This window comes from Lytechinus pictus, chromosome 5 (genome assembly GCF_037042905.1).
Source record: "Lytechinus pictus isolate F3 Inbred chromosome 5, Lp3.0, whole genome shotgun sequence".
Classification (NCBI taxonomy): Eukaryota; Metazoa; Echinodermata; class Echinoidea; order Temnopleuroida; family Toxopneustidae; genus Lytechinus; species Lytechinus pictus.
The window spans coordinates 47,559,978-47,580,064 of NC_087249.1; the positions used below are offsets into that span (position 1 = coordinate 47,559,978).

Below are 20,087 nucleotides of genomic sequence, written 5' to 3' on the forward strand. Positions count from 1 at the left end.
CTTCAGAACTCAGTACTCTCTATACCTGAACCAGATTTTGTATTTTACTTGTTTATTCTTTAAAAACTGTTATTTATTTAATGAGCTATAGTTCTTGGCACCATTTATATATTTGCCAATGGTACAATAGAAAAGCTGTCAAAGTTTCTTAAATGTTACCCTTCAGATTTGACATGCAGTCTCTTCATGACTGCAATATGCAGGCGAGACAACGCTTGGCGTTTGCCTTGTTTTTCCCTGTTTGCTGTTATCTCAATTTGAACCCGAAATGATATTCCTAATTATTATTGGATATGTTAGTCACATTATTTGCGTTTCAGACGTGAATATTGTATATAAGCTAACTGCATAGTACACAGTGACCCACACTGTTTTCACATCGACTGTGATGCTGTCATTTACGATGTTAAAATGCTAAAATGTAACAATGTGAAGATACTTCCAATGTCATACTCGACATCCCTGTAGTGTGCGTTTTCACAATGTGTTCACACCGAGGAGTCTCTGAAATCAACGTACTGGAAGATAATTCGTTTTTCTGATTTCGAAAGGAAAATATTGAGGGGAAAAATTATTATATTTTTGAGATTTAAAACAGAAAAAAGGTCGTTGATTAATCATTTGTTTCAGGAATGAAATATGTAAGAACAGTAAAACGGTTCGTTTTCCGTTTTACTATTTTTTCCTTCATATTTTAACTTTTAGTTTTTGCTTTGACAAAGCAGAAAATTGAATTAAAATTCTCGTTTACTTTTTAAAGGACATGTCCACCCCAACAATAAGTTGATTTGAACAAAAAGAGAAAAATCCAACAAACACAACACTGAAATTTCCATCAAAATCGGATGTAAAAAAAGAAAGTTATGACACTTAAAAGTTTCGCTTAATTTCAAATAACAGTGATATGTGATATGCACATCCTGCATGGTCGATATGAAAATGAGGACACTGATGACGTCATCCACTCACTATTTATTTTGTATTTTATTATATGAAATGTGAAATATTCTATTTTTCTCCTCATTGTCATTGTCAAGTGAAACAACGATAAATTCTTCCCTGAACATGTGGAATTAGCATTGTATAATACAGATCAATCAACTTGGTCCTTATTGTAAAATCTGTAAAAAAATGAAATATTGTATAATCTAAACAATAACAAGCAAACGAAATAGAGAGCGAGGGACATCATCGACTGTTTCATTTGCATGTCACTGAGTTGTGCATTTCACTGTTTTGTGAAAAATAAGCGAAACTTTAAAATGTCATAGCTTTCTTATTTTACGTCCGATGTTGATGAAAAATTTCAGCGTTATGCTTGTTTGATTTTCTCTATTCATTCAAATCAACATCTTCCTGGGGTGGACCTGACCGAATTTTTTTTTTCGTGTTTGCTTTGACGAAACAGAAAATTGAACTAGTCTTCTTGTTTCCCTTTCTGTCTCGAAATCAGACAAAAGGAATTTTTGCCATGATAGTTCTGCTACTAGATGCTGGTTATTATTATTATTATTGATATCATCAGTATTATATCATCATTATCACTATTGTTCTATTATTGATGTTATTATTCCAATTATCGTCAATATAACTATAATTACTATTGATATTACAGTCATCATCAACATCTTCATTTTAAATATCATCACACTCATGTATCTTCTCATACAGAGAAGCATCGGAGAGAGCTCTCAAAGGAACTTTGTTGGAGGTCGTGGAAGAGATTTTGACCTCAGCGGAAGAAGAAGCAAAACGAACAGGGAATGATGGGGACTACCCAAAAGGCATTGTCAGTTCCGCTTACCCCGATATGACCTTCGATGCAGCAGATTATCAACGCTTCTCAAAAAGAGAGGTATGTGCTTATCCCCCACCTACATTTGTACCCCCCCACAAAAAAAAAGTAAATGAATAAAAAAAAGAGAATGAAGATTAAAATGACAGTAAAAATAAAATATAAAGTAAAATTAAACTCGAATTAGTGAATAATGAAAATTAAATAATTATAATAATTCAATTCAATTCAATTCAATTCAATTCAATTCAATTCTTTATTCCATTTCCATTCAAAACATAATACAAAGTAATATAAAGTAATACAAATCAAATCAAATTTTATAATAATAATAACAGTAAGAAGAAATTCCTGTTTATTAGGTTGGTTTGCTAAAGCATTATTTCAAAGGCAACTTTCAAAAGCAAAGCTGCTAGAAAAATTGTGAATTACATGTATATAATTTCCATTTTGGCCTGAAAAAAAATGCTTGAAGACGAACAAAGAAATATTGTATACCAACAATAGCCTTGAAGAACCATCCTAAAGAATTCATATCGACACGGGGAGCGTTTCATGAAAGGACCTGTCAGACGTTTTATCAGACAAGTCCCATTTTATCTGACAGTTACCATGGAACTGTTCCTATAAGCCAATCAAAACCAATGAAAGTTTTCAGACCTGAAAAATTGGTGATACGACATTTAATTGCTCCTGCGACATTTGCTCGGGTCTTAATATCTCAAAGGGCATAGGGTTAGAGTTAAGATTGAAATACAGGTTTTGGTTCAGAAAAATGTAAGGATAAGGATTATGGTTTATTTAGTTTTGGAGGTTAGATCTTATGTTTGGCTTAACGTGCAGATTTTCCATCGGAAATATTGTCGCCGTAGCAAATGTCATGGAACCGACAAATTGTCAGACTATATTGTTGAAACGTTCCCCGGAATATATTATTGGTGTTGCATGGATATTTACCCATTCAAGATTTTTTTTTTAATCTGAATAGGAAGGATTACCGAATAAGATTAAGGACATCTTATCAATGGAAGAAGACGACAGATCGCAAGAACAAATACAAAATGTAAGTACAAAAGAGGAATGATAAAGAAAATACATAATTTGTTTAATTTGCAAAAGTAGAAACTATTGAGATGTTTTAAACGTAGTTCATCATCTAAATGTAAAAAAAAATGTTCAGGACTGTGGAAAATAATAAACTATATAGTTGTAGAATAAACAATCACCCCCTGAAAAAAATGAGGATGGTCCATAAATAATTGGCAATATTTAATTTTCAGAAACAGATAATTGCGTGAATTGGATAAACATATAAATGTGTCAGAAATGAAAATTTATACGAACTCTTATTTGAAATCAACCTTAAGTAAGTAAGTAAGAGAGTGAAATTATTTTGTAAGTCTCCGCAAATTTTTTTGTCAAAAGAATAAAAACTTAAACGAGATGTTCTTCTCTCTCTTCATACAAAATTTTGCTTCCGCGCTCTGCGCGGGAAAAATATCAAAATTGCCTTTCCCCTTTGTTTCCCACACCTTTTATTCTACTCCGTTTTTCCCCTTCCCGGCCATGGGAATCGCATTCTTGCCAGAAATTATAAAGTATACATGGGTGTAAAGAGTATGAGAAGTATTTTTTAAATTTGCACCGACACAAAATTTCGGCTCTTCTGTTCAGAGCGGGTAAACTTTTATACCGTCACTCGATCCCGAAGTCCCCAAAAGCTATTTCTTCCGCTTTTCAGCAAGCAATTTTTTTTATCTCGCTGCACATCCATCTCCTGTCCTGTTTTGCGCCATTGATTTGAAATTTTGAATATCACAGAAGTTTCTTAATCATACAAAAGAAGCGCTTAATATTTTGAGCGAAATTGCACAAGTGATTTTGAGTGAAAAAATAGTTCTCTATTCTTTCTCACTTTGCCAGAAATTATAAAGTATACATGGGTGTAAAGAGTATGAGAAGTATTTTTTAAATTTGCACTGACACAAAATTTCGGCTCTTCTGTTCAGAGCGGGTAAACTTTTATACCGTCACTCGATCCCGAAGTCCCCAAATGCTATTTCTTACGCTTTTCAGCAAGCAATTTTTTTTTATCTCGCTGCACATCCATCTCCTGTCCTGTTTTGCGCCATTGATTTGAAATTTTGAATATCACAGAAGTTTCTTAATCATACAAAAATAGCGCTTAATATTATAAGCGAAATTGCACAAGTTTTTTTCTTCCAAAATAACTCAGACGTTTCCGTGCTTCGCGTGCATGGGAAAGGAAAAGTCCCTCTTCAAGCTTGCATCAGCCGGGCATCACCCCTTTCACATTTTGCGCTACATTTTTATTCGTATTATTTATAGAAATATCAAAGTTAGAGCAGGTTAAAGTTTCAAAGAGAATTTCTAAAATTCAGAGCTTCAGGCCATTCGCGGGAAGGAATATTTCCTCCCTGCATATACCCGCATCTACTCTGTTTTGCGAGTTAAAGAAATCTAATGTGGCTAAAGTTTTTACAATCATATCTGATGTAAGGTAGGCATTTTATACCACTTCTGTTCTCAATTTCTTTTTATAAAACGTCTTAGCTTTCGCGCTTCGCGCGGTAAGAGGAATTATTTTGAATCAACCTTTTCCCGTTTTGGGGCGCTCATCTTTTCTTTTGAAAACAGGTTTTGTTTTAATCACAGCAAGTCAAATTAACTCGAGTTGATAAGGGTATTAGAGACGCAAGAGACATCTTCTTTGATTCAAATTTGATGAGATATCAACATCTCGCGGCAGGGGGAAAACTCCCCCCTCCATGCACCCACCCCTAGGGAGCACGCTCTGTAAGTGTTGGCACGCTTTGCGTGCACTTACCGCCCCTCCAAAATTAAATCCTGGCTACGCGGTTGAATTCAGCGTGATTTTGAGTGAAAAAATAGTTCTCTATTCTTTCTCACTTTGCCCATGAGTGAACGTATCATCTTTTAAAATGGCTGACCACAAACTTTTACCAAATGTTTATTTCCTGAAATCGTTTCTGAAAGATTGTCACTTTCTTTTCACGGATTTTTTTATTTCAAAGCCTAATACATTTCATAATTGAAGGAATTTTTTGTAACGTTTTATTAAAGGTCGTTAGAAGTATGCAGAGTATTGAGGAGTTTGCTAAATATCCGCCAGAAATACAAAAGAGGATGTGTAAATATGCTTGGTATGACGTGTAAGTATTGATTACATATTTTCTTAATTGATGATGGTTTAGTGATTTAATGAATATATGAATAGATTAATCAACAACGGGAAACCACGCAAGAGTTTATATGCATATACGATTTGGAGAAGGCAATGATAATATTGGTGGTAATGACAAAGGTGATGATGATGATTATCACGATGGTCTTGTTTGTTTTCGTACAATGTTTTATGATAATGCAGATGATGAAAATATGGAGGTAGGAGTGGTGGTCGCCAGTGGCAGTTCCAGCGAGCCCCCCCCCCCCATTGGTGGAAAAATATGAACCCATTCTTAAACCACAATAGAAGTCTACAAAAGTTACTTTGCACATTTTGCACACCCCCCTCCCACTTGAACGTGATAGGAGTGATTACATTTAGAAAAAAAATATTTTCGACAGGGAAATAAAAAAATGTGCCTTTTGACCGGACTTTTTTTTTTTTTTTTTTTTTTTTGGGGGGGGGGGTGCTTTTCCAAAAATGTTAAACCAAAATGTTGGTCCATTTTTCTCGCCAACTGGTCAATCAGGGATGTGCTGGTGGTGGTATAGGTGCTTATACTGGTGGTTGTGGTGTTTGTGTGTAGTAATTACGATGATGCTGATAATGCATTAACAGAGTACAATCAGAAGAACAGCTTCAGCAAAACTGAACAGAGTAGAAGAAAGAGAAAGACCGAAATATAACTATTAGAGTAATGAAGCTATCAAGATACAAAATATCTACCTCGAACGTACCGTTCATGTAAATTATGTATTTTCTTTCCATTTTTACAGATTCACAAGAAATCGAGTCATCATTCGAGATAGAGAGCGAGCTGAAGGAATGTATTTTGTCTTGTCTGGAAAACGTACGTATATGTATAATTCTCTAAGAATCTTTAACGGGAAAGTTCACCTTGACAAGTAGAACAAAAAAAATAAAAATATTGGTGAAGGTTTGAGGAAAATCCATCAAAGATTTTTAAAGTTTTATTGTTTTTATTTGTAACGTCACATGTATCTGAAATATCATTTAAAAAAATTATAAATAGGTTTTATTGTACCTTTAGTACATCAACTGAAAAATTATTTCATACCCGCCCAAAAGAGAAGACAATTTTTAGTCATCATGAAACACTAAAAGTTTTGAAATTTATATAGTTTGTAGAACATAACTTTTGGGGCAGCTGCTCGTATATGACAAAAAACTTAAAATTCAAATAACTTTCTGTCTTTTACACATTTTCCTCAAACTTTCACCATTAGTTTTTTTTAATCATTTTTCTGCTACTTTTACAATAAACTATTTTTTTGTCAGGGTCAACTTCTCCTTTAAAACTGCAGAGTAAACCACACCCATCATTAAAATGTTTGGTGTTGGTTCAACGAATAAGGGTGTTATTAAAACACCTATGGTTATTACTTTTACACTCTTCTGTGGTATGGTGTAATATTAACACTAACACAGGGTGTGGTCCTCTTTGGACACCAACTGCTGTACGTTTTAACACCCTAGATTCTTTCAGTGTGCATGGCATATGCCCCATCATTGTTCTCTTATTATAGTTACACCTTCAATGAATATCCAGTAATTGTAAGATGATCCTTGAACCCTTGTTAATCTGACACAGTGAATACTTAGATTTGGTTTGGATGGGGGTGTGTGGCTGAAGGTTCAAAACCCATACCCATATTTACAGGTCATTTGGCTAAAAAGGTACCCATTACTAAGGATTTATTAAAATTTGACAAGCAAAAAAAAAAGAAGTTTATCAGCCAAAACTGGAGGAGAATGTGGACCCATGTTTAAAGCCAGTATCTAAAAAATACTGTGTAAGCATGCCTCACATAGCAGGATGCAGAAATTGCATAGACAAGGTGACCAGAATAGTGCAATGTACTTGGCCAACTGTTAAAAACCAGTGTTAGTGGATGCATTGTTGTTTTTGTGGATCTAGTGAAAAATCACATTTCAAAAGAATAATCAAGACTTTGAAGATGGTGCTTATCTCATTAAACGGCAATCACCCCGTCACTTTAGTACAAATGACATTCTTCTGATCATGCGCAGAATGGAACTACGAACTGGCTTATTGCAAATCAATAATTATTAAAACCAAGCCCTTATGTAAAATACACAATCAAAATCTACAATTGACAATCACTTTTTTTCAAATTTATTATGTCATTTTCAAGGTGGTGAATTCTAAACAGGTACAATTTCAAAAAGACTGTTATACCACTAAGGTGATGGAACAGCCATATTGCAAAAAACACACTTTTAGTTTTACATTAAATTAGATAAGTAAGTTCTCTGTTCCTCAGAAAGATAAGTGAAACTTATTGGTTTTCTTAATTAGTTTTCCAGATTGGACAAATCATTAATAAATAATTTTAAAATCATTTGAAGTAATATGGTGAAATCATTACCATTAATTTGAATTGATTGGCCTTATAATTTTACAGTTACCATGACAACAGCTGGTGCAACTTACATTCTAAAGAAAGGAGATAAATTTGGGGTAAGTTGTATAAGACAATGTTCGCTTAAAAGTAAGTATGCATATCTCGAAAAATGTATGCAGACATCACTAATGTGTTTATTATCTTTCAGTTGATAGATAATTGAGCACTATTCAAACATATTAACTGTACTTGACTGATATTATCCATGTCCTTTGTGGAAGGTGTGGAAACGCTGTTGATCATGTTTGCTTACATGATAACATGAAATACAATGACTCATTTTTATTACTTGAGAACTACAACGGTTTACTGAGATCAAATTCATAATAAATCATTAACAGACCCAACTTAAGCTCCTTATATCTATTGTACTGTAGATGATTTGACTGTCACCGTTCTGAATTCCATCCCATTTTTTTCAAAACTGATCACACGTGACACTACATGTACATGTATGGTTTTCATGGAATTACCAATGAAATACAATGATTATTGCATGTACCATTTTAATTGTTTTGTGTTTTTAATGCAAAACATAACTAAAAAAAGAAGAAAAAAACAAAAGCAAGATTCAGAGCACTCTTCAATGAAAATTCAGTGTTTTTTCTTAGTAGGATACTTTATAACAGTGTTTTAGGGCTTCAAAAGTTAATAGATACTGATAGCATACAATCTGATGCTAATCAAGATATAAACAAAATATTTTGTCATTCATGTGACTCATATGTATGTATTATTCTGTATTTCCATGATTGTATTTCCTTAACTTGTAAACTTGATGTAATTCAGCCTATGATCAGTGCATAAAACCAAGCACACTTCTATTACATTCAACATTGTTCGCTCAATCAATGTATCTGATATGACGTATCATTTTTTAAAATGATTTTTGTTGTCTTCCTTAATTGTTAAACAGGAATTAGATTTGATCAACAACACGAACAGGAGTTGTACAGTGATGTCTAAAGATCAAGTTGAATTATTCTGTATACATAGTCAGGTAAAGAGTGTTGAAATTTTTTTTTTTGTGTGTGTTCTCAGAACACATTAAATGGTTGGAGCGGTCAATGTTTTGCCTTTCTATTGGCATCATTCAATGACATTTACACTTTAACATACAATTTAGAAAAAAAAAATATGGAGCTGTTAATCTATGAAATATGCTAAGGGAACCACTGGTGAAAATGGTTCATAAATACATATCATAGATACCATCCTGCCTGTCGTCAGGATGGGGCACTTTAAGATAGATTAGGGGGTGACCGACCAGGTGCGGATCTGAGGGGAAGGGGGGGGGGTGAAAGGTGCAGGCACACCCCATAAAATTAGAAGATATAATGGTTCACCCATTACAAATGCCTTCATTGCAGACCCAATAAAATGAAGTGATTATCTTTTTCTAATTTTCTATTCTTTCTTTGAATATCAAGCTTTTCAGAAAAAAATATCCTTCATTTTTGGAATGATGGCCCTTATTTTCTCACATGTTAAAGTCTGACAGGCCATGCCTGCCAACTCCTATCATTTTAAGACAAAAAATATTGTAAAGTGCTTAACATGTATTAGTACTCAGCATGTTAGACACATCATTCATTATTTTCATTTTATATATTTAAAATTAAGTCAATGAAGTTTAACAATACGTGATTATAATATTTTCTTGAACATTATATTTGGTTTAACAGGACTATCCTGATATATTTGACACAAAGTTAAATGTGAAGCCAGAAGATTGCCTAGAATATCTCAAGTAAGTATGACCCATAGATGTACACTTTTTACACAAGATCAAAATTAATCTTAATTTGCTTGTCAAATTGGCAACAATAATCAATGTTCTATTTTCATATTTAAAAAAATTGATAAACATTGGTCAAAGTCAATGATAATAGAACAATTTTACTGAGAAGTTGTAATTTTGCAAGTTTAAAAATGATTTTGTTATTTTCATAGTGTGGTAACTTTAGAGTGTGATGATTAGTTTTACTTAGCTTTACTTTAAGAGTTATTTTTTTCTATTTCTGTAAAGAGATTGAATTAAGTTATGGAACATTTTCTAACAAGATACACACTAGTCCCGAAATAAGTTCAATGATGATGGTAATTTAAAAAAGAATGATCAAATTGGAGAGAGATTAACAATAGGTACCACTAAAGTGTGAATGTGTTGATGATGTAGAAAATAATAAACGATGATGTACACTGGCGTACCTAGGATTTTCCAGGATTTTCGTCAGGGGGGGCAAAAAGGTCTTTCAAGTTCGTCAGGGGGGCAGGGATACATGCATGGGTGGTGGCTCGTCAGGGGGGGCTGTTACACCCACAAATGTAATAATCGCCCACAAATGTAATAACGCCCACAAATGTAATAACACTTTACTCACAAATGTAATAACGCCCACAAATGTAATAACACTTTACCCACAAATGTAATAATTTTGATCGCCCACAAATGTAATAATGACTTTACCCACAAATGTAATAAATTTGAAGGGATTTTTGGCGAATCCGTTCTAAACTGAAATCCTATAGTAATTCGTTCATATAGCACAAAAGTGCAAAGTCTTTTTTTCCAGACCCGGTTAATAAAGAAAGTCTAATATGATCCAAAGTCTTTTCTTCCAGACCCGGTTTTTTCAATAATTATAATATAAGTTCAAAGTCTTTTTTCCAGACCTGGTTGTTTAAAAAAATATAATATAAGTCCAAAGTCTTTTTTTCCAGACCCGGTTGTTTCAAAAATTATAATATAAGTCCAAAGTCTTTTTCCAGACCCGGTTGTTTCAAAAATTATAATATAAGTTCAAAGTCTTTTTTCCAGACCCGGTTGTTTAAAAAAAAATTATAATATAAGTCCAAAGTCTTTATTCCAGACCCGGTTATTTTAAAAATTATAATATAAATCCAAACTAAGATATGATAATGATATTCCAGTGGAATAATAATGAGAATCAAGCTTAGTCTTTTTCCAGACCCAGTTAATTAAAACTGGTGGAATTTGTGTCTTTGTTGTTGTTTTCACTTATACGGCGCATATTGTGAATATATGCGCTAAGAGTAAATTGAGAATCAAGCATAGTCTTTTCTCCAGACCCAGTAACTAAAAACTAAAACCCTATAGTAATGTGTTTGTATAGCACAAATGTGCAAAGTCTTTTTTCCAGACCCAGTTAATTAAAAAATTATTATAAGTCCAATGTCTTTTTTCCATACCCGGTTGTTTAAAAAATTATACTGTAAGTTCAAAGTTTAAAGTTTCGCTTAATTTGTATTTTTCAGAGAACTGGGTGTGGGGTACAGACAACACTCTAAACCCAAGCATTTTAACTGGGCTTAATTTGAAATTTGGTCTTAGTTTTTTTTTTTCAATATTTCTTTATTTTTTAAATAACCGGGTCTAGACGAAAGACTAAGCATAATACTCGTGTTATTCCACAGGAATAAGAATATGACAAAGTCTTGTGTTTTTAAGACTGTTTGAATTATTTTTTAAATGACTGGGTCTGGAATAAAGACAACGCTCTAAACATGTGCTTTTCTACATGGTTTTAATTTGGAGGATTGTTGGTTCTTAGATTCGTTGTTGGGGTTGGGTTTTATTGCTTTTTTATTCTTGAAATAACTGTGTCTGGAGGAAAGTGTACAATCGAACTTCATGTTATTCCACAGTAATTAGATTATTGGGTATTCGTTTTAGAATATTTGTAAAAACTATCTTTTTTTTCGAATAATAACCAAGTCTGGAGAAAGGATGTTTGCTTTACCCATGCATTATTACAATGTTTTGTAGGGGTCTTAGTATTATTTATAAAAAAAACTGGCCTGGGTGCGGAGTAAATACATATTTTTACACCCAGTAAGGGTGTAACTTTTGAAGATTGGTCTTAGACTTGAACTGTTGAAGTTTTTTTAATTCATTTTTTTTAAATAACCGGGTCTGGAGAAAAGAGTACGTTTTAAAACTCGTGTTATTCCAGAAAAATTAGAAAATGATATAGTCTTACGTTAGAAGATTTTTTTTTTGTAATTTTTTTTAATGATTAGGTCTGGAATAAAGACAATGCTCTAAACCTCTTTTTAAAACAGGTTCTTAGGTTGAAGGATTGTTTGGTCTTAGATTTGGAATTTTCTTATTATTACTGTTAGCGTTATTTTGAAAAAAAATAACTGGGTCTGGCTGAAAGACTATGCTATATGTCCTTGTTATCCAGCATTAATAAGATTATGGGGTCTTTATACTGTTTTTGTTGTTGTTTTATTGTTATTTATAATTTTCGAATAACAGGGTTTGGAGAAAAGACTAAGCTCGATTTTTATTTTTATTCCACTGGAATATCATTATGGTATCTTAATTTGGACTTATATTATAATTTTTGAAATAACTGGGTCTGGAAAAAAGACTTTGGACTTATGTTGTAATGTTTGAAACAACCGGTCTGGAAAAAGACTTTGGACTTATATCATAATTTTTGAAACAACCGGGTCTTGAAAAAAGACTTAATTTAGACTTATGTCATAAATATTTAATTAACCAGGTCTGGAAAAAAGACTTTGCAATTTTGTGCTATATGAACGCATCACTATGAGGATTTAGTTTTTAGTAACCGGGTGTGAAGAAAGACTACACTTGATTCTCAATTTCCTCTTAGCGCATATATTCATAATACACACCGTGTAAGTTCAAACAACAACAAAGACATTAATTCCATCAGTTTTAATTAACTGGGTCTGGAGAAAAGACTAAGCTCGATTCTCATTTTCATTCCACTGGAATATCATTATCGTATCCTAGTTTGGATTTATTTTATATTTTTTTCAATAACCGTGTCTGGAAAAAAAAAGACTTTGGACTTATATTATAATTTTTGAAATAACCGGGTCTGGAAAAAAGACTTTAAATTATCTAATAATTTTTGAACTAATCGGGTTTGGAAAAAAGACTTTGCACTTTTGTGCTATATGAACGCATTACTATAGGATTTTAGTTTAGAACGGATTCGCCAAAAATCCCTTCAAATTTATTACATTTGTGGGTAAAGTCATTATTACATTTGTGGGCGATCAAAAATTATTACATTTGTGGGTAAAGTGTTATTACATTTGTGGGCGGTGTTATTACATTTGTGGGCGTTATTACATTTGTGGGCGTTATTACATTTGTGGGTGCAACAGGGGCAGACTGCCCCTCTGCCCCCCCCCCCCCTCGTAGGTACGCTAGTGATGATGTAGAAGATAGCAATAACTTTGATTATCGTTGTCATCATGAAAAGTATATCCCTGATATAAACAAATCATCCCTTAAATGTATCTTTTGTTATTATCATAGGTCCCTTCCTGTGTTTAAGGCATGGACGGGGCACGACAAACTTCCTGACTTTCCTGCCAACTGGGGTGTGCAAAATTACAGGTTCGTATTGTAGTCTACAGTTTAAGCCATAGGGCAATCACAACGTTTTGGCACAGTCTAAATCTCATGGAATTGTCCCCCCCCCCCCAATAAAAGGGAAAAAAAAATTATTTCTTTTATGCTATTTCCACTTTCTAGGTTCTGATCACAAATTAAGATTTATACTATGACTTCAGGGAAAAAATCAAAAGATGACTAGATGCAGATGAACCTCTTGGTGCTAAAATATCTTTTTCAAACTTTAACACAAGCATTGACAGCCTTCTGCTTCTGTTTCTGGTAACTCCCGGAGGAACTCGGCAGGACAGCACTTTGCTGGTAAACGCCAAGCTATATATAACTAATTACCCAAGACATTGCATTGAGTCGTTTCACATGGCAGAAACAAAAATGAATTCTTCTGCACTGTACTAGTATACACAGCAGCTGCACTTCGTAAAAAAAGTTGTGTGTGTGTGTGCATGTGGTTGAAGGGATTTATAATGAGCTAATTCCTACGATTGATTGAATTGAATATTGTGTACGATCAATCATAAAAAAAACTCAGTCCTATAATTTAAGTTACAGGACCCATGCAGTATTGGAAAGTAATTTTGTTCACTTCCTTTCACTTTTTCTCCCACAGAGCTGGTCAAGTCATTGTCCCAGACAGCATCAAGAATGATTGGATTTATGTCATCAAATCGGTATTAAAGACAAATCTTGTCATTTATGATTAACAATAGTACTTATCAATTACATGCAGTGGGATAATTTTGAAGCAGTTGTAGCTTACAAGTATACCAGGAGAAACTTTGTGAAAAGCGAGAAAGGTAGAGAAAAAATGTACTTTGAGAAAAAGTGAAATAAGGGGATGGAATTAGCAACAATTGAGAGAAAAAAAACCCATTATACCTGACCAACTTACGCATATGTCCTAAAAATGTATTTTTTCCCCTGAATATGGGAACAATACTGATGAAAATGTAGACCTACCTAAAAGATTTTCTTCTATTGGAAGACCCGATTTAAAAAAAAAAATTGTAAATGTTATCACCTTTACATAAAAAATCTTGTTCATATATGTACTTTGAAATGAAACATTCTGGGTCCTGTAACACAAAGGTTAGCGATTAATCGTACGCTTGATTTTCACGATTGATTGTACATTGTAGTCAATGCAATCTATCGTAGAAAAATGTTCTACAATCATTGCTAAGCTTTGTGTTACGGGCCCCTGATCAGGCAAAGGTTTGGAAGGGGAAACTATTGTGTGTTGGCAGTCATGGTTTGCCCCTCCAAACTCCTTGTCCACTCAAATGTTCTGGCGCCCGAGTGCGGAAATTTCTTCCCAAAGGTAGGGGGACCGGGGGCTGGAAAATATGACAAGCCCCCCCCCAAAAAAAAAAATAAAAGGATATCACCCCAAATGTTAGGTCATTTCGACCAAAATAAATTTGACAAGCAAAAAAAAAAAAATTGGTTATCAACCAAAAAGTAAGGTCATCTCGTTCAAAATACAGGTTTCATTTTGATTACTATCTTTCCATCACAAAAGACCGAAAAAAGAAAGGGGGGGGACATTTGATATTGTGTCCCCCCTACTATTTTGGGTAGTCCATGCTGGCTCCACTGAATCAGGAAAGTTTGAAATCTTATAAACCAGGAGAGCATTTTCATGACACAAATAGTTGGTGACTTCCACTGACAAACTGTTATAAGCTACCAGAAATCCTTGCATCTGATTGGCCGAGAGCAAGCTAGTCAGTGGAAATCACTTAACTCTTCATGAAATGCACCCCAGGTACCTTTAGTCAAAATTATCACAAATGTCTACATTTTCTTGGATATTTCCTCAGGGTACTTGTGATGTACTGAAGCATTTGAAAGCAGACGTGTGCATGAGAGATAAGACTAGTAAATTCTACAAGGAGTTCAAGAAGGCTGAAAATGCCAAGGAGATTGAATTCACCAATCAGAAGTTGGCAGAAAAATTGCCCCCTCTAACCAGAGGTAAGGGAGCCTTTCATCTTTATATGTCAGAATGTATTGATATGAGCACTATAATTGAGATCGTTCTGAAAAAAAATTGTTTCACAGAAAGAGGTTTGTGAGAAAATTACACTGCCCCGACAAAGATATGAACCCCAAAACCTTGCTTGCATGACCAGTGCTCTATCAATTGAGCTATCTGAGCTCCTTTTGAGGGAGTGTAAGATTCTCACATTATAACAAAAAGAAAATATCTACAGATAAGGCTGCTCATTTGAACTTCTATATGTTGAATAATTGCCAAAGTTGAAGCATTTTTGTGGACCGGATTATAAAAACGCATTGTCTGTCTATATCAAGTTGAATCCCTCTTAATCCTAAAAACATTTGGTACATGTAAATTAAGAAGCTTCCTTTCATTAAAATTGTGCACAGTACATGTAGGTTATCGACTTCTGGCCTACTGAACGAAATGGGGAGGGGGGGGGGGGAGGCCAAAGCCAATTAGAATTAGTCAACAGGTTAACATTTTTTTTTTGACAATCAATGAAATGAAATCGAATAAATTTATTATTTTTTTAAGGTTAAGTGCATTGTTTTGTATCAGTAGTCCCATTTACATGTAGTTTTAATATCCATTGTTAAGTTAAAACATAATAAAATGTAATAGGAATGCCTGTACTAAGTGCATAGTAAATGCTATTTTATCATTATACTATTAATGTTTCTTCAAAATCACTTCAATACAGTGACATTCTTGACAACACCTGGACCTAGTAGCAGGCGGAGCAGTACACGAAGCAGTACTGGCCAAACCCTGAGGGGTCGGGAGCCGATCTCCGGGATGTCGGATGACATGGTGGCCAGGAAAAAATGTGGTTCGCATATAACAGTAAGTACTTGTAATAGTATAATGTCATAAATGTTCCTTTTTTTTGCATTTCAGTGTTTTTTTATACCTATTTTGGTATACCATGATGAAATACCTCCACAGCACAAATTTTGTGGAAATCGGTCAATGGGGACCCAAGATATGACCTTATGAATACATGTATGTAATTAACCCCATCAAAATCTATGTATAAAATGTTATGAACCAGGCAAATAATACATGGACTTCAGATGGGGCTAATTATGTGTTTTTGAAGTCATAACTTGGGGCCCATGGACCGATTTCCACCAAATTTTGAGTTGTGGGTGTCTTTCATCATACCCCAACCAAGGTATGGTATAAAATTGCTGAAATGCAAAATAAAAGGTTTTTGCGACATAATCATTTCAGTGCTCTACAGGAATAATATTACAAAGTGCAAATGCATTGGAACAATGTCTCTTTAAAGTGCTTTAAACGATGTGCATATAACTGTTGTCACAAAATATTGCTAAAACTTTCAAATTCAATAACTTTGTTATTTGTTATCAGATTTTGATGAAATTTTCAGCATTTCACTTGATGAATTCTACTCTACTCATTTAGACATTATTATTTTCAGCCTGGAGTACCCCTTTAAATGAGGTTATAGATAATATGATTAAGTGTAAACACTTGTATCTAGGACAGTATACAATGCAATGCACAGTGTAAGACTCCTTAAAGGGGAATCCAACCCAAATAAAAACTTGTTTTAATAAGAAAAAGAAAAATCAAACAAGTTGATAGGTGAAAGTTTGAACAATATTGGACAAACAACCAGAAAGTTATGAATTTTTAAAAGTTGTAAATGTTGGCAATCACTATACACATGGAGACTTCAAATTGGCCGCATATGGGATGTCATAGTGATGTAAGGCAAGGACTACTCTTCCATGTACTCCAATACATATTATGGCTAAAATGACATTTTCCCCAAAAGTTTTATTTCAAATTATATTTTTCTTTCATGAGGACATGAAACTATATACTACATGGGTTATATTTAGATTACTGCCCCAGGGGAATGGGTACTTAAAGGAGAATGAAACTCTTGGAGCAAGTTAGCTTTTGTGAAAGCAGAAAAATCAAAGAATAAGATCAACAAAAGTTTGAGTAAAATAGGACTAGCAAATAAAGAGTTATGAGCATTTGAATGTCGAGATCACTAATGCTATGGAGATCCTCCCATTGGCAATGCGACCAAGATCTATGATGTCACAGATGAACAACTCTCCCCTTTTGGACGCTGAAAATATACCCCAAAACATCTCTTTTTGCTCATTCTAATCATATGACAAACGATTCATCAATGATATAATGTTGTGAAACCTCTGTACTTGTCCTCTCATAAAGAGAACACCTCACCTTGTGATAGACTCTATAAAAGTGAAAATATAAGTGAAATAAGTACTAAAGTAATGAGGGAGTTGTACATGTACGTGTGTGACATCACAGATCTTGGTCGCATTGCCAATGGGAGGATCTACATGGCATTAGTGATCTCAATATTCAAATGCTCATAACTTTCTTATTATTCATTCAATCTTCCTCAAACTTTTGACAATATGTTTCTTTGATTTTTCTCTTTGATATGGATTCAGCTGGTATCAAGGGTTTCATTCTCCTTTAAGAGAAAACCACAAATCCCTGACAATAAAGTACGTGGCCTAGCTATGGGAAAGTTGTCCTTGCCCCTTGTCATAATTTACTTACCCAGTTGCCAATTTGAAATCTACATAGTATTAGTGATCTCAATTTTAAAGCAGCTTTAACTTTCTTATTGCTTGTCCGATTTCTTTCAAACTTTCACCATTCTGTTTAATTTATTTTTCTCCTTCCTATAACACAACATTTAATGGCCAAGGCTGGATTCCCCTTTAACATGAGGGATAGCAAATACTTGGTAGATCAACAATTCATCATGCAGTTTACTTTATAACAACCAAACAGCAGCATTATTTAAAGGACAAGTCCACCCAAACAAAAAGTTGATTTGAAAAAACGGAGAAAAATCCAACAAGCAAAACACTGAAAATTTCATCAAAATCGGATGTAAAATAAGAAAGTTATGACATTTTAAAGTTTCGCTTAATTTCACAAAACAGTTATATGCACATCCTGGTCGGTATGCAAATTGGCAGACTGATGACGTCACCCACTCACTATTTCTTTTGTATTTCATTATATGAAATATTCTAATTTTCTCCTCCTTGTCAAGTGAAACAAAGTTTTATTTCTCCCTGAACATGTGGAATTACCATTATTTTAACAGTTAATGGTTAAGTTAAGTTGGTCCTTATTGTCAAATCTGTAAAAATTGAAATATTGTAATATTCAAACAATAAAAATCAAAATCAATAGTGAGTGATGGACATCATCGACTCTCTCATTTGCATATCGCTGAGTTGTGCATTGAACTGTTTTGTGAAAAATAAGCGAAATTCAAAAATGTCATAACTTTCTTATTTTACATCCGATTTCGATGAAATTTGCAGCGTTATGTTTGTTTGATTTTTCTCTATCGATTGAAATCAACAATTTCCTGGGGTGGACTTGACCTTTAATGATAGTGAGGGTTGTAGTGGAATATAATACTGAGTACTGTCTTTTTATTTTATTTGTTTGCAGGATACTGTATTCAGAAGTAAAAGCATTCTCCAATGCGTAAGGAATGGGAGCCATCCAGACACTCCTTTCTGTGTGAGAGTTGGAGAATTAGAAGCTGGAGATATCTTTGTGAGTATAGCAATGGGGGGGGGGGGGGTGATGATGAAGACGGAGATAGTGACAGAGATTATGAGGATGATGATAAGGGTGATGATGATGATGATGATAAAGATAATGATGATAAAGATAATGGTGATGATAACAATGAAAGCGATGATGATGGGGATGTTGATGATGACGATGTTGATGATAATGGAGATGATGATGGGGATGATGTTGGTGGAGATGATGACATTATTGATGATGGTGAGATTGACCTTGTAGGAGATGATTAGGATGACAATCACTGGTGTAAAGTGGGCGGATGAATAAAATATGGAGATTGCCACCAAGTTTCCCCCAAAGGTGTATTTCCTTTGATTACATGTATTTTTGTACTTTTTACATGCCACTTTTATGAATGGAACACAGAAAGTAATGATGTTTTTGGCCCACTTGCATTGCTCACTCACAATTTTCTCAGAAATAATGCACAATATCCAACCCTTTCTGCCCCCTCATGCAACTGGTGATGGCAATGATGATTGTGGTGATGTTGATGTTAAAGATGATGAGGTCTAATATCACATGGGCTAAACCCGTTTGGTCTACTATCTCATTGGTCTAATTGCACTTCGGTCTTTGCTTCACTTAGTCTAATTCTCAAAGGGCACCAATTGGGAATCGAACCCCCGCTCTACCCTTAGGCACATTGTCCCAAGTCAGAGCCAGTCTTTCCTGCAGGAATCCTATAAGCAGCTTTTCGTTTCAAATCATCATCGGGGAAGGGCTAGTCAAATATATTGCTGTACCAGGCGTGACCCCCCGAAACGTTTTTTTTTTTTCAGTTTTGGACGCGGGCCGCACGTGCACTCGGTAAGGGTATCAAAAACACTGATTTTCAAAACAAAAAGGTGGTTTTGAAAGACTGGTCAATGGTCAATCGTGGGGTCAAACGTATATAGGGTATGTTTATTTTCCAAATTATTGAAATTGCCAAGTGTGCACATCTCATGCACAAACTTCAATTTGTTTTCTCCATATTTTCTGAAGCTCTTGCTTTGTTTTCTCTTCTTATTGATCAAGTATTTGAGTGAGTTATTGTTGATCATCAATTTTGACAAATCATATATCATTTTAAAGCTTAGGATGTGCTTGTTCAAAATCTCAAAATCCATTTGGGGCGACTTAGTGTTGGTTTTTGGGGTGGCTGGTCACATGTAGACTATTAAAGTGGTATTAGACCAAGTGGATATTAGATGAAACGGGAGTAGCGTTAGTTGAAACTAGACAAAACAATGAATAGGTTAAATTTGAATTAGACCATCTGGGCCCTGTCTTACAAAGAGTTACGATTGATCCAATCAATTGTAACTCTATGGAAATCCATCAGTGTCATCATTTATTCCAAAAGGAAATTTGCAAAATGTCCTTTGTAAACAAAGGAAAACACCAAATTGCCAAGAAATCAATGACTTTATGGATATATATTCATATCTAGAAAAAAAAATGTATGTTGAACTTTGCTGGCTTTCCATAGTTGCGATTGATCGGATCAATCGTAACTCTTTGTAAGACGGGGGCCCTGGTACGTATATGAACTGCAACAGGCCCAAGTACAAAAATCAATCTCGAGTCCC

General features: G+C 34.3%; 1 protein-coding gene across 4 annotated transcripts in view; it reads left to right on the forward strand.

Annotated features, from left to right (window-relative positions):
• LOC129261169 (uncharacterized) overlaps positions 1-20,087 on the forward strand; it is a 37,710-nt gene that overhangs the window by 10,519 nt on the left and 7,104 nt on the right. For all 4 annotated transcript variants that reach the window (XM_054899228.2, XM_064099109.1, XM_054899229.2 and 1 more), the window contains exons 4-15: positions 1,672-1,855; positions 2,784-2,858; positions 4,901-4,989; positions 5,780-5,853; positions 7,451-7,506; positions 8,367-8,450; positions 9,136-9,200; positions 12,777-12,857; positions 13,483-13,543; positions 14,696-14,849; positions 15,578-15,720; positions 18,370-18,477. In XM_054899228.2, coding sequence (XP_054755203.2) covers positions 1,672-1,855; positions 2,784-2,858; positions 4,901-4,989; positions 5,780-5,853; positions 7,451-7,506; positions 8,367-8,450; positions 9,136-9,200; positions 12,777-12,857; positions 13,483-13,543; positions 14,696-14,849; positions 15,578-15,720; positions 18,370-18,477 — 1,174 coding nt within the window. The remainder of the gene's footprint in view (positions 1-1,671; positions 1,856-2,783; positions 2,859-4,900; positions 4,990-5,779; positions 5,854-7,450; positions 7,507-8,366; positions 8,451-9,135; positions 9,201-12,776; positions 12,858-13,482; positions 13,544-14,695; positions 14,850-15,577; positions 15,721-18,369; positions 18,478-20,087) is intronic.